The 11,043-nt window shown below is 41.0% G+C and overlaps 2 protein-coding genes across 10 annotated transcripts; one reads left to right on the forward strand and one right to left on the reverse strand.

Annotated features, from left to right (window-relative positions):
- Positions 1–1,161: 1,161 nt before the first annotated feature.
- On the reverse strand, positions 1,162–5,720 carry TRMT10C (tRNA methyltransferase 10C, mitochondrial RNase P subunit). Of its 8 annotated transcripts, none has more exons than XM_073307041.2 (3): positions 5,574–5,720; positions 4,824–4,902; positions 1,162–2,931 (listed from the first exon to the last, which is right to left on the reverse strand). In XM_073307041.2, the coding sequence occupies exon 3, from the start codon at positions 2,898–2,900 to the stop codon at positions 1,599–1,601; it is 1,302 nt and encodes a 433-aa protein (XP_073163142.2). In that variant the 5' UTR covers positions 2,901–2,931; positions 4,824–4,902; positions 5,574–5,720; the 3' UTR covers positions 1,162–1,598. The 8 variants fall into 8 exon arrangements, with proteins under 8 accessions (XP_073163142.2, XP_073163145.2, XP_073163144.2 ...); XM_073307044.2 differs by lacking the exon at positions 5,574–5,720 and adding an exon at positions 5,419–5,564; XM_073307043.2 differs by lacking the exon at positions 5,574–5,720 and adding an exon at positions 5,364–5,564.
- Positions 5,692–10,352, forward strand: TXNL4B (thioredoxin like 4B). Of its 2 annotated transcripts, none has more exons than XM_073307071.2 (4): positions 5,692–5,885; positions 7,625–7,793; positions 9,410–9,561; positions 10,071–10,352. In XM_073307071.2, the coding sequence occupies exons 2-4, from the start codon at positions 7,662–7,664 to the stop codon at positions 10,234–10,236; spliced, it is 450 nt and encodes a 149-aa protein (XP_073163172.1). In that variant the 5' UTR covers positions 5,692–5,885; positions 7,625–7,661; the 3' UTR covers positions 10,237–10,352. The 2 variants fall into 2 exon arrangements, with proteins under 2 accessions (XP_073163172.1, XP_073163177.1); XM_073307076.2 differs by lacking the exon at positions 5,692–5,885 and adding an exon at positions 6,070–6,163.
- Positions 10,353–11,043: the final 691 nt, after the last annotated feature.

Consider the following 11,043-nt stretch of genomic DNA (forward strand, 5'->3'; position numbering starts at 1 on the left):
ATAAATTGGTTAGTCTCTAAGGTGCCACAAGTCCTCCTTTTCTTTTGGCTAGATTAGGTAACACCTCCCTTAGCCTGTTGCTGAGTGCACTTTTAGGCCTCTCTCTCTCTCTCCCGCTTCATTGTATAAGGCCTAGATACTCAATTTAGCTTTGGGGATTACAGCATTATTCTTGTGATTTTCTAGATGGCTAAGATAGGCACCATGATGCTCAGTATTGCAACACTTATAACCCTTCATAGATTCCACCCCCAGTAGCTTCTCATAAGGAAGACAGATTCTCATTTGTATTTTTAAAGATGCAGGAACCAATTAACTGTTAGAGTCTTTTGATCAGCAATATTTTTTTCAGTCACATCTAGGAAGATATCCTGTTTGAAATATGAAGGTAAACAGGCTTGACATTTACTTTTCACCTTGTTCCTCTGTAAAGAGTCTAATCGGGCCTCCCTTAAAGTCATAACATTTCTGTTTAAAATTTTTGTAGGTAAGACAGGGAAATTGTCCCATTTTCACTGCTCTTGGGCAGAGGGTAATTGGAACTGTGACATGTAAAGGCTTTTTCAAAGGTAGGAAAAAACCCTAATCTGCAACTTGAACAGTCATTTTCACCTAAATCAGTGATTTAAACTTCATGCATAACTGAGAAGTGTTGTGTATTTTCAGTACAGAACTGCCACATGAAAAGAGACTCTCTGCCCCTAGGGGTATTACTAGTACCCGTGTTTATTATTTTCAAAAGCTGTAGAGGATTGGAAAACCCTACATGATAAAAGGGACAAAAATGCATATATTTCTTAAAAAGAAGTCGTTCACAGGTCCACATCGCTTTCTTCCACAAGGTGAGCGAATTTTAGAACCGCAGGTCAGATTGTTTTATGTTTACATTCACAAGGCATCACATCAGATACTAAAATACTTTGAATGAATAAATGATGCATCATCATAATGAGATCTTTCTAAAACACCATGGAGCAAACTCCCTACTCGCCTCCCGCCCCCCCAAAAAACACCAAAAACCAAAAAACACCAAAAACCAAAAAACACCCTCAGAAAACAAAACCACAACTTATTCACGGGGGTAAGAGCCAGTGGGCAAATCAGCTACATTCTAAGATCAGTATTCAAGACATTATTAGTGTTGTAAACGAATAGAAAGGCTAAGGTCTGCAAATATTTACTAAGGCATTTGTAGTACATCCACTAGATTAATAGTATCCAGCTAGCCTCTTACAGTGTCTATATTTACCATATTTCAGTCCATGAACTAATCAACCACATTACAGCATTTGGTGTTAAACAAGTAAGGGTTTAAATGAAGTTATATCCACCACAGTTTTATTCAATTTAATTACATTCTTTCTTATGGTGCAATTTGTAGATTTGATCATCACAGCTTTTCCTCATGGATTTTTTTTGGGGGGGGGATGGGGAGGGAACAAGCCTGTTAAGCTTCTGTTTAAATAACTGCAATACAAAGGTTATAAAAAACCCATATCAGACAGCAGTTCTAGTTACTCTTTTACCCTTCAGTTTTTTCCATCAAATTCCCACAGAAGTCAATGGAAATTTAAGCCTATTAACAGTATAGTTTGCCCTTAAGATTCTTCAGCTATCCACCATTTTTTCTGTGTTTGCTTCCTGAAGGAATTCTCTACAAAGGGCTTCTTTACTTTTTCCTTACTATTGCTAAATTCAAACACCTTTGTTCTTCTCCCTGTATCAGTTTTATGCTTTGAATAGAAGGATGTATCTACAAAAGCTTCATATTTTCTTTTTGGAACGAATTTCAGCGCCTCCAGCCAATTTCCAGTATCTTTTAAAGTTAATAAAATACGAATCATTTGGTCCAATGTGAGATTTTTGGCACCAGTTTCCCACTTCAAGTACCTCTCCAGTGGAAGACGTTCAGTTGTTAATTTCAAGCGTTTTGCATGTGCAAGAGAGATTCCAGTCTGTATATTCCTGTCAACCATTGATCCAACTATATAAATTTTATCATGCTCAAACTTCTTCATTACATTGGGAGAGTCAGCAGTTAAGTAGATGAGCTTGTCGCTTGGAAAGACATCTGTGTGAGACTGTTCTGTCACAGTCACAAGTAAATTGTCCCATGCCTCTCCATAGCGCTTGACAAATTCTTTATGATATGGGCCATCTACTTTGACATTACAGAAATGTAAGTGAAAAGGATCCACAGCTCTTCGATTCCAACCTTCGGTCTCCATTAGCTGATTCACTGTGTTCTCCATTTCTCTACGTGACATGTAATTTTCGTAAGCCATGTCAAATACTAGAGGCTGGCCAAAGATCATAGCCTGAGCAGTCCTCCAGTTATACATCTTATCCATAGACTTGGACCAAAACTGTAATAAGAAAGTATTCTTCAGCTCACCAGTATCATTTTTTTTAGCCTTTTCCAGCCTTTCCCTCTTTGCTTCCTTTTGCTTTTCCTGCTTTACTTTATTAGCTTTCTTCACTTTTTCTTTGACAGCTAAGTATTTTAAATACTTCTTTTTGGATGACTTAGTGGAACATTCCATAAGGGTCTTTATCTCTTCTTCACTGATATTTTCTGGAACAGTTTTGCCAGCTAGCCTCCACATCTCCACAAGTTCCCTTGTGGCAGCTAAAGTAGAATCTTCCTCACTCTCAGATGCCTCACCGACTTCCTCTTGCATTCCAGATCTCATGACATTTTTCCACCCATCCAAATCTAGCTTCTCAGTGGGGCTGGATGAAATCTGCTTCTTCAGGGCAGGAGACAAAATCAGTGTTCTACATGGAAATGACCTCTGGGGAGTTGTTAAAAACAAATCTTTTTTTGACCCATTCTGCATAGCAAATGGAAAAATCGAACGTCTCACAATGCTTCTGAGAAGCATATTAAAAAACTTCATATTTAGGAGAGTGTTGTATCCAAGCAGTTATCTGCAAAAATGGTAACAAGACAAAAGAAAAACAAAATTAGTAGTCACAGATGTGAGAAAAACTCAATCTGCTTCTAATTTTAACTCCTCAGATGAACAGGAAGTTACTTCTTAGCACTTGATATCAATATTCTAATTAGACTTTTACTTTTTTACTGTCTCTAAAAGAAAATAAAGTTGATGTTGCTACTAGAGGAAACAGCAGTTAGCATTGTTGCTTAAATCAGCTGTGTATAATTCCAGGTCAAGTCAAACAATACTTAAATATGTTTCAACCCTCCCACTTCAATCACTCTTGTATGTCATTTGTAGATAGGAAGCTTTGTGATGGAAGCATGCCACTGCACACAGATGCCATGAATGCTTTCATAGGTGCAGACCACAGAAGCACAATTCATTCTACTTGTGGTGTGACAATGTAGGTGAGGATTTCTTTTTGAGTAGTTTTTCCAGAAAATGTTCACATCACTAATGCTTATCTCTTTGAAATGTAACAGTAAAGTAGGGAAGTGCCCGTGGCAAACTCCTGCAGGCTTATGGGTTTAACTTTATGCTGCCACTGAAGCTAATGGGACTACTCACAATATGTAAAGTTATGCATGTGAATAAATCTAAGCCTAAAGTACCAATCCTGTAAACACTAAAGCACATATATAGCTTTACTCATATGAGTAGTCCCATTAATTTCAACAGGACTCATCACACAAATAAAGTTAAGCAAACAAGATTAAGTGTTTGCAGAACTGGGCCTAAAACAGAACTAACTAAGCTGTTTTTTCATATCCTTTTCTCTCCATGGCCAACCCTAAGTAGAGCCAATGAACAAATTACAGAGTTCAATTTAAAGGAGTACTTGTGGCACCTTAGAGACTAACCAATTTATTTGAGCATGAGCTTTCGTGAGCTACAGCTCACTTCATCGGATGCATACCGTGGAAACTGCAGCAGACTTTATATACACACAGAGAATATGAAACAATACCTCCTCCCACCCCACTGTCCTGCTGGTAATAGCTTATCTAAAGTGATCACCAGGGTGGGCCTGATGATCACTTTAGATAAGCTATTACCAGCAGGACAGTGGGGTGGGAGGAGGTATTGTTTCATATTCTCTGTGTGTATATAAAGCCTGCTGCAGTTTCCACGGTATGCATCCGATGAAGTGAGCTGTAGCTCACGAAAGCTCATGCTCAAATAAATTGGTTAGTCTCTAAGGTGCCACAAGTACTCCTTTTCTTTTTGCGAATACAGACTAACACGGCTGTTACTCTGAAAAGAGTTCAATTTAAAAATATGAAACAAATTAAAGGCAAAAATAAGTTACACATTAAAAAAAAACTTTGTATGCTATAATCTTAATTTACTATACCACCTGAAACTTAAAAAAAGTGTCCTTATTTGAAAAAGGACAAGTTAAATCTTTTTTTTTTAAATTAAAGAAACTAAAGTATAAACAGAAAACAGATTATTAAAACAAAATATTCTGTAAATATGCCATTGTTTTGAGATGCTATGACTGCAGTGAAAGTTGACTAATATAATGAAAGAGATAGACTGTATAAAGTTGATGGACAACTGCAATAAAATTGTTAATATGAATTATCAACATTGAAACAACAAACAGTACAATTTACAGGATAGTAAAATAAAAATGATTCATTCTGTGGAACAGGACAAAAAAACCCACTGAGACTTTAACAAATTATATACTTCAAATATGACATTAAGGTACTAAAATCAAAAATGCACATGAGAGAATGTACATAAAGGAAAAACATATGAGGCCCAGCCTCAGGTAATCTAATGTGGCATAGCTCCAATGAAGTAAATGGATCTGTGCTTATTTAAAGCAAATAAGGATTTGACCTAAGTTTTCCAATAAAGCCACGTTACCGCTAGACTTGTCCAAGACTGAGTGTATTTGCTACTGGTTCATTTTCGCTGAAAGCTCTAAAAATCCCTTTAGAAGAACCTGGGTATGGAACACAGAAAAACACGTTATTTGATATTTATAAAACACAGGAAACAACCCCTCTTTTAAACACAGTCTTAGTGCTAGGTCTCTCAGAGCTAAACTGTCTTAGTTGAACAAATAATTCTGTTATGTCTTCCATAACAGAGGTACAGAAACTCATGCTGTAAGCAGGTGATCATTTGAGTTAAAGAACTTACTTGTCCCTTCTACAGAAAGCTGCAGGAGGGGATGCTTTTGAAACGATCTTAAAATTAACCTATAATGCTTAGCCATTACAAATACATTTGACATTTCAAAGCACTTTTCACACATTATCGTTCAGTCTTTAGCGAACGATATTATCCCTACTGCACAGATGGGTGGGTGGCGTGCACGCACACGGGGCTCAGTGATCCACACAGGGGCTTCCCCCGCCCCACGCGTGACACCGGGCCCGGTATCAGGAGCAGCGGCCTTACAGGCCGCCCCGCAGCAGACGAGAGGCGTGGTCGGTGTCTGCCCTCTGCGCACTACCATGGCCCGGGGCTTCCACCCCGGCGGCGCCAGCGGACCCCAATGGAACGGGGCCTCCCGCTGCGGGACCCTGGGGAGCCAGGGCCCCCCTCTCCCCGGGGCGGCTCCGGCTGTGCTGGAAACTCGGCGCCCTGTGCCCGCCCCCGGCCACGCACCTGCAAGAGCACCAGTCCCCACGTGCCTCTCGCTCCGACCTATCCAGTCCCACCTCGAGAACCCTCCGATGCGCCACGCTTCCGCTTCCAGCCGGAGGGTTCTCGGGTATGGGACCCACCTCCCCCTCACTCGGAAGGGAAAAAAGCTCCAGCAGCCACGCCGCTGGGTTGGCCTGCTTTCCAGCTGCTCTGATTGGCTTTGGTTTGTAGCCAATCATAGGGTAGGATCTGCGCTTGCGCGCTGAGTGGTTCTGTCCGATAGACGGGCCTGGCGGTGCGATCATTGGGTCCGATGTCTCCATTTTTCTTCAGGTGCGCGGTGTCTGCCCGTCCTGGTCCTCGGGGTTCTGCAGCTGGAACTCTAGGTTCCTACCTTCCCCCAGGGTCCTACTGCGCTTCCTGCCTCCGGGGTTCTGCGGCAGGGCAGGGGGCAGCTGGAGGCCGGGGCAGGTTCCAGGGCTCATACTGGGGCGAGACGGGGGAGCCCAGTGGTAGCGGGGGAGGGGCAGCAGTTTGCAATGGCATAGAGCGGCCAGAAGAAATCAGGGTGATTGAGGGAGGCTGCAGATGAAGGGGCCTCATGTCCCAAGGTGGGGAAGGGTGTGTCAGTATCAGATCCGCTTTCTATGGCTCCCAGGAGCCCCAGGCTCCTCTCCTCAAAAGGCTTCATGCTCCACAGGACACAGTCCTTTTCTCTGCGGTGTGTGCCGCTGGGATATCAGTCCATCTGTTGCTCGGTACCACAACATTGGCAACTTGGAAGGAGTTCAGAGCAGGGTAGCAGAAATTATGTGGAAAGCCTGACATGAGGAAGAGTTTAAAGGAGCAAAATATTAGAGCTTCGACAGATGAAGACTAGGGAGGAGGTTGAAGAAGATGCAATAACAGTAAAGAAATATTGACCGGTGTAAACATCTGTGATGTTGAGGAATTACGTAGTGTGGTATATGAGGATATAATAATGGGATAAATAAAGAAAAAGAAACTTCAAGCTGATTATCTGGGGAAATAACTTCCTGAGAGTGAACTGTACCATGGTGTAGCACAGTCTCCCAAAGGAAGTGATTGCAACTCCTTTGCATAAATTATTTTAGACTAGACAAAGTGTGAGAAAATGTGCTGAAGGAGGCAGTCCTTCTTTGGCAGGGAGATGTACTGAGTGATCTAATAGGTCTCTCTTAAATCTCAAACCCATTTTATTTGGTTGCTGGTACAGCTGAGGGGTCTCAATCTGGTGAAAGTTGACAGCCTCCCATAAAGATTGGGAACCACTGATTTAGGCTATGCATGTAAAGTTCACATAGGGTGACCAGATAGCAAGGGTGAAAAATTGGGATGCTTTTTTGGGGGTGGAGGTGGTAATAGTTGTCTGTATAAGACATAGCCCCTAATATCGGGACATCTGGTCACCCTAAGTGGACATGCTGTGGCATAGAGGATTTCGTTTTGTGAGTGCATCGTATCTTATATCTACTGCCAACAATGTATATTCTTCAACAGGTCTTCTGTTATATCCTTCCAGACCTTTTTGATATAACTGAACTAACTAGATAGAACTGCAGTAGCCAGACAACCTAGTGTTTGTACAAAATGTAAATTGATAGCTCCCCCTTGTCTTTAGGGACCTGCTTTTTCTCCAGCTGCTCACAACACTATCCTTTTTCTCCTCTCACATCTTTATATCCCATATATCACCTTCTTTGCCAATAGTCCCATATTTAAATAATTCACACAGCCTTTTTTAAATGTTGTTTTTAAAACTGATTTTCTTTAAATCTGTGTGCAACTCTCTCTGAAGCCCATGATATAATAGACAGGTATGTAAGTAAGCTGGTCTTTCATTTGAAGAAAGCTGCAGTGTGTAGTAATATTTAATTTTTAGTGTTTGGAGCAGTATTTTCTCTCTTTCCCCTTAAAAAAAGAAATCCTAATAGATTAGACTGCTTTAAGCAAACACTTAAAGCCCATTGTCATTGTCTAATCAACTACTTTTTTGTGTGTGGTAGGGAGGCAGGTTTACCAATTTTGACAGTCTCTCTTTTAATAATTAGATACAGTGTTTGATGTCTGGAGCCATTTTCAATCAAGATGAGTTTCCTGCTGCCCAAACTGACCAATAAAAAGGAAGTGGATCAGGCAATAAAAAGTGTAGCGGAGAAAGTTTTGGTTCTTCGATTTGGGAAAGATGATGATCCTGTTTGTCTTCAATTGGATGATACTGTAAGAGCAATTTTTAAAAACCTTTTATTGATGCTATGCCAATCATTACATACACATTTGGTGCAATAGAATGAAATGACATGATACTATCAAATAATATAGAAGGAGCCAAATTACAATTAAGTTATTAGTGCACTGGGAATGAAATGTAAAGTGGAGTAATTAGAGAATACTTCATTCCCTTCCTAAGAGTGTGGTGAAAATTAATCATAGTTAGGGCTCCATGTCTGTCACAGAGGTCATGGATTCCATGACTTTCCACAACCTCCGTGACTTCTGCAGGGGCCAGTGTAGTTGACCCCGGGGACAGCTACTGGAGTGGCCGCAGGACAGCAACAGCAGCCACTGTTCCGCCCCCCAGGCAGCAGTTCCCAGCCACCTGGAGCAGCCACGGTCCTGGGTAGCAGTCCTTGGCTGGCCAGCTGGAGCAGCTGCAGTCCCCGGCCCTGGGCAGTGGTTCCCAGCCGGCCAGAGCAGCTGCAGTCCTGGGCAGAGGTCCCCAGCCAGCTCGCCGGAGTGTCCACGATCGCGGGCAGCAGTCCCCGGACAGCCGGCTGGAGTAGCTGCAGTCTGGCCCCTGGCAGCTGGGGCCGCTGGCCCCAGGCACCCTCTCCAGCAGCAGCAAACCCCCTCTCCCTGTCCCCCCACCACACAGTGCGCTCCTCCCCCATTTAAACACAGGTATTTTTAGTATAAGTCATGGACAGGTAACACATAGGCTGTGAATTTTTGTTTATTGCCTGTGACCTGTCCATGACTTACTAAAAATACCCGTGACTAAATCATTGCCTTAATCATTGTTTGCAAAGCACTTTGAAACTGAAAAGTGCTATATAAACTTTACTTTATAGCATTTGCATATAGTACAATTAGGGGTGCAAGGCACCTCACAGAGAGAATAAAGACATAGAGTGATATCCTTGCCCTTCTGAAGTCAGTGGGAGTTTTGCCATTGACTTCAGCGGAGCCAGGATTTCATCCGGATTCCTTCACCTAAGCAGTTAGACTACACAGTAATAAAAACAGCTGTACCCTTTCTACAATACAGCTTCCACCATTGCTGCCAATGGTGGAGATGCACTCATGGAAAATTACCGGATTGATTTTTTTCCCCCAGTGTAAATGCACACAAAGGGAAGTTAAATGACTTGCCTGTGGCCATACAGCAAGTGGTAGAAGTGGTCTTACAAATCAGGCATTTGTTTCCAGGTCTCATGATATGAACACTAGTCCATGCTACTTATGTTTGAAACAAGATGGACTAATATTTAAAATTCAGTAATGTTCAAATATCCATGATGTCTTCTCATAAGACAAACATTTCTCCGAGGATGAATTGCCATGACAGAGGTCTTTGCTTCCTTATGCTTGCACAACTGATTCTTTACAGTGACCAAAACATGATATTGGAAAAAAGCATGTGCTCAAAGCAGCAACCGGATCATGAATTAATTAAAAAATATATTTTTAAAGATAAAGATCAGTCTTTCACTAATTCTGACTCTCCCTTATTTAAAAAAACAAGGTTAGCAATTACAGCTGTGCTTTTAAACTTGGCATGTTTTGCCTGCTCATGTTAGAAACTGTTTTTATCATGTCTTTCTCAATTTCTAAAGCTTGCAAAGACATCTCATGACTTAAGTAAAATGGCAGCCATTTACTTGGTGGATGTGAACAAGGTGCCAGTGTACACCCAGTATTTTGACATCAGTTATATTCCATCTACTGTCTTTTTCTTCAATGGACAGCACATGAAAGTGGATTATGGGTATGTCAGTTTGCATGAGGTTCTCTTCTGTTTACCATAATTAGCACAGTCTCTGCCTTTGTTATCTTATGAGGTGGCTTGAGAAAACTGTACTTTCCTTTGTCAGTAGTTGCATGAATATTGAAAGAGAGCAGGCCAAGTAATGAATGGGCAGAGATGCTGAACTATGCCTTTCATTTTGAAATACCCTCTCGTTTAGTACTGTGTGAAAAAAACTCTGATACATTTCACAGATGATGTGCAGTATAATGTCACACTTCACTCTGCTCTCCATGTTAAATTCTTGGTCATACCACAGCATCTTTTTAGGTTTTTGAGGTCTGGTCACAATAATTCCTATATTGCCTTGTCTTTTTACTTCATGTATACCATACCAGAGTGGTTCAAGCCATAAGAGTGACTAAATCAAAATCCTCCTTTCTGTTGAATAAGTTTTCTTGTCTTTAAAAAGTTTGTTTCAGACCCTTTAACAGGCATTTACATTTCTACTGTCTTTATCTGCTACATAGGTCTCCAGATCACACTAAATTTGTGGGAAGCTTTAAAACAAAGCAAGATTTCATAGATTTGATTGAAGTGATTTACCGTGGAGCAATGCGTGGAAAGCTCATTGTACGGAGTCCTATTGATCCAAAAAATGTTCCCAAATATGACCTTCTCTATCAAGGAATTTAAAATATTGATTTGAGATGAGCAAAACTTGTGAATTCATCTTGAAGATCATATTGGTCACCCTTTGAAGACAGACATTCTGTCACTTTCTTATAAATAAAGGTACATGTTTACTTGTATGAGTCACACAAATTATTCTCTGAGATGCACACTATCTAATGGCTATGATATGGTGCTTTGAGAGTGAAATTATCTCGAATGTGGTATTGGTGAGTGAACAAATCACATAAAAGCATGAGCATGTACTGCTTTGTGATCACTTAATACTGTTCTCAATAGGAACAGTATGCAAACAATTGACCGGTTTTTCATTTTTGTTCTAAAATAAGCCTTCCATTTTGCATATTTCACCAATTACTGCCTTCCTATGTAAGTAAATAATTCTGTCCCTTATTGCTAGCAGCGGAGTGGGAATTCCTAGAAGCAGCAGCAGAGCATGGTTAAGTCTACCATTGAGCAAAAGGATAGAGGGAAACTGTTACTCATTCTTCAGGCAGAATCATATCCTCAAAAGATCCTGGCCAAAATGGAAACTGAGGCCACAACTAAACACTAACGTTCTGTCATCTTTTAAGGCTCAATCTTGCAAGGACTTGAGCATCCTTAACTCCCACTGATGCGAATGGGAGCCAAGAATAGCCATTTTATTTACATTTACTATACAAATAACTGAGGGTTATTTTACTTTCCAACATGCTGACATACAATCAGTTTGCACAATCTGACTATGGAGGTGCAGAGAGCTCTTTCTCTTTAAGAAATACCAACCCCAATTTGAAATGAGGCAGCCAAGGAAAGGGGAGAAATAGT

Source organism: Lepidochelys kempii, chromosome 1 (assembly GCF_965140285.1).
Source record: "Lepidochelys kempii isolate rLepKem1 chromosome 1, rLepKem1.hap1, whole genome shotgun sequence".
Lineage (NCBI taxonomy): Eukaryota > Metazoa > Chordata > Testudines > Cheloniidae > Lepidochelys > Lepidochelys kempii.

Excerpts from the sequence above, each read along its gene's own strand:
- TXNL4B (XM_073307071.2), top strand. The coding sequence starts at position 7,662 with ATGAGTTTCCTGCTGCCCAAACTGACCAATAAAAAGGAAGTGGATCAG. Across the intron at positions 7,794-9,409 it reads GTCTTCAATTGGATGATACT|CTTGCAAAGACATCTCATGA; the intron begins GTAAGAGCAATT and ends CAATTTCTAAAG. Across the intron at positions 9,562-10,070 it reads CACATGAAAGTGGATTATGG|GTCTCCAGATCACACTAAAT; the intron begins GTATGTCAGTTT and ends TCTGCTACATAG.
- TRMT10C (XM_073307045.2), bottom strand. The coding sequence starts at position 2,900 with ATGAAGTTTTTTAATATGCTTCTCAGAAGCATTGTGAGACGTTCGATT.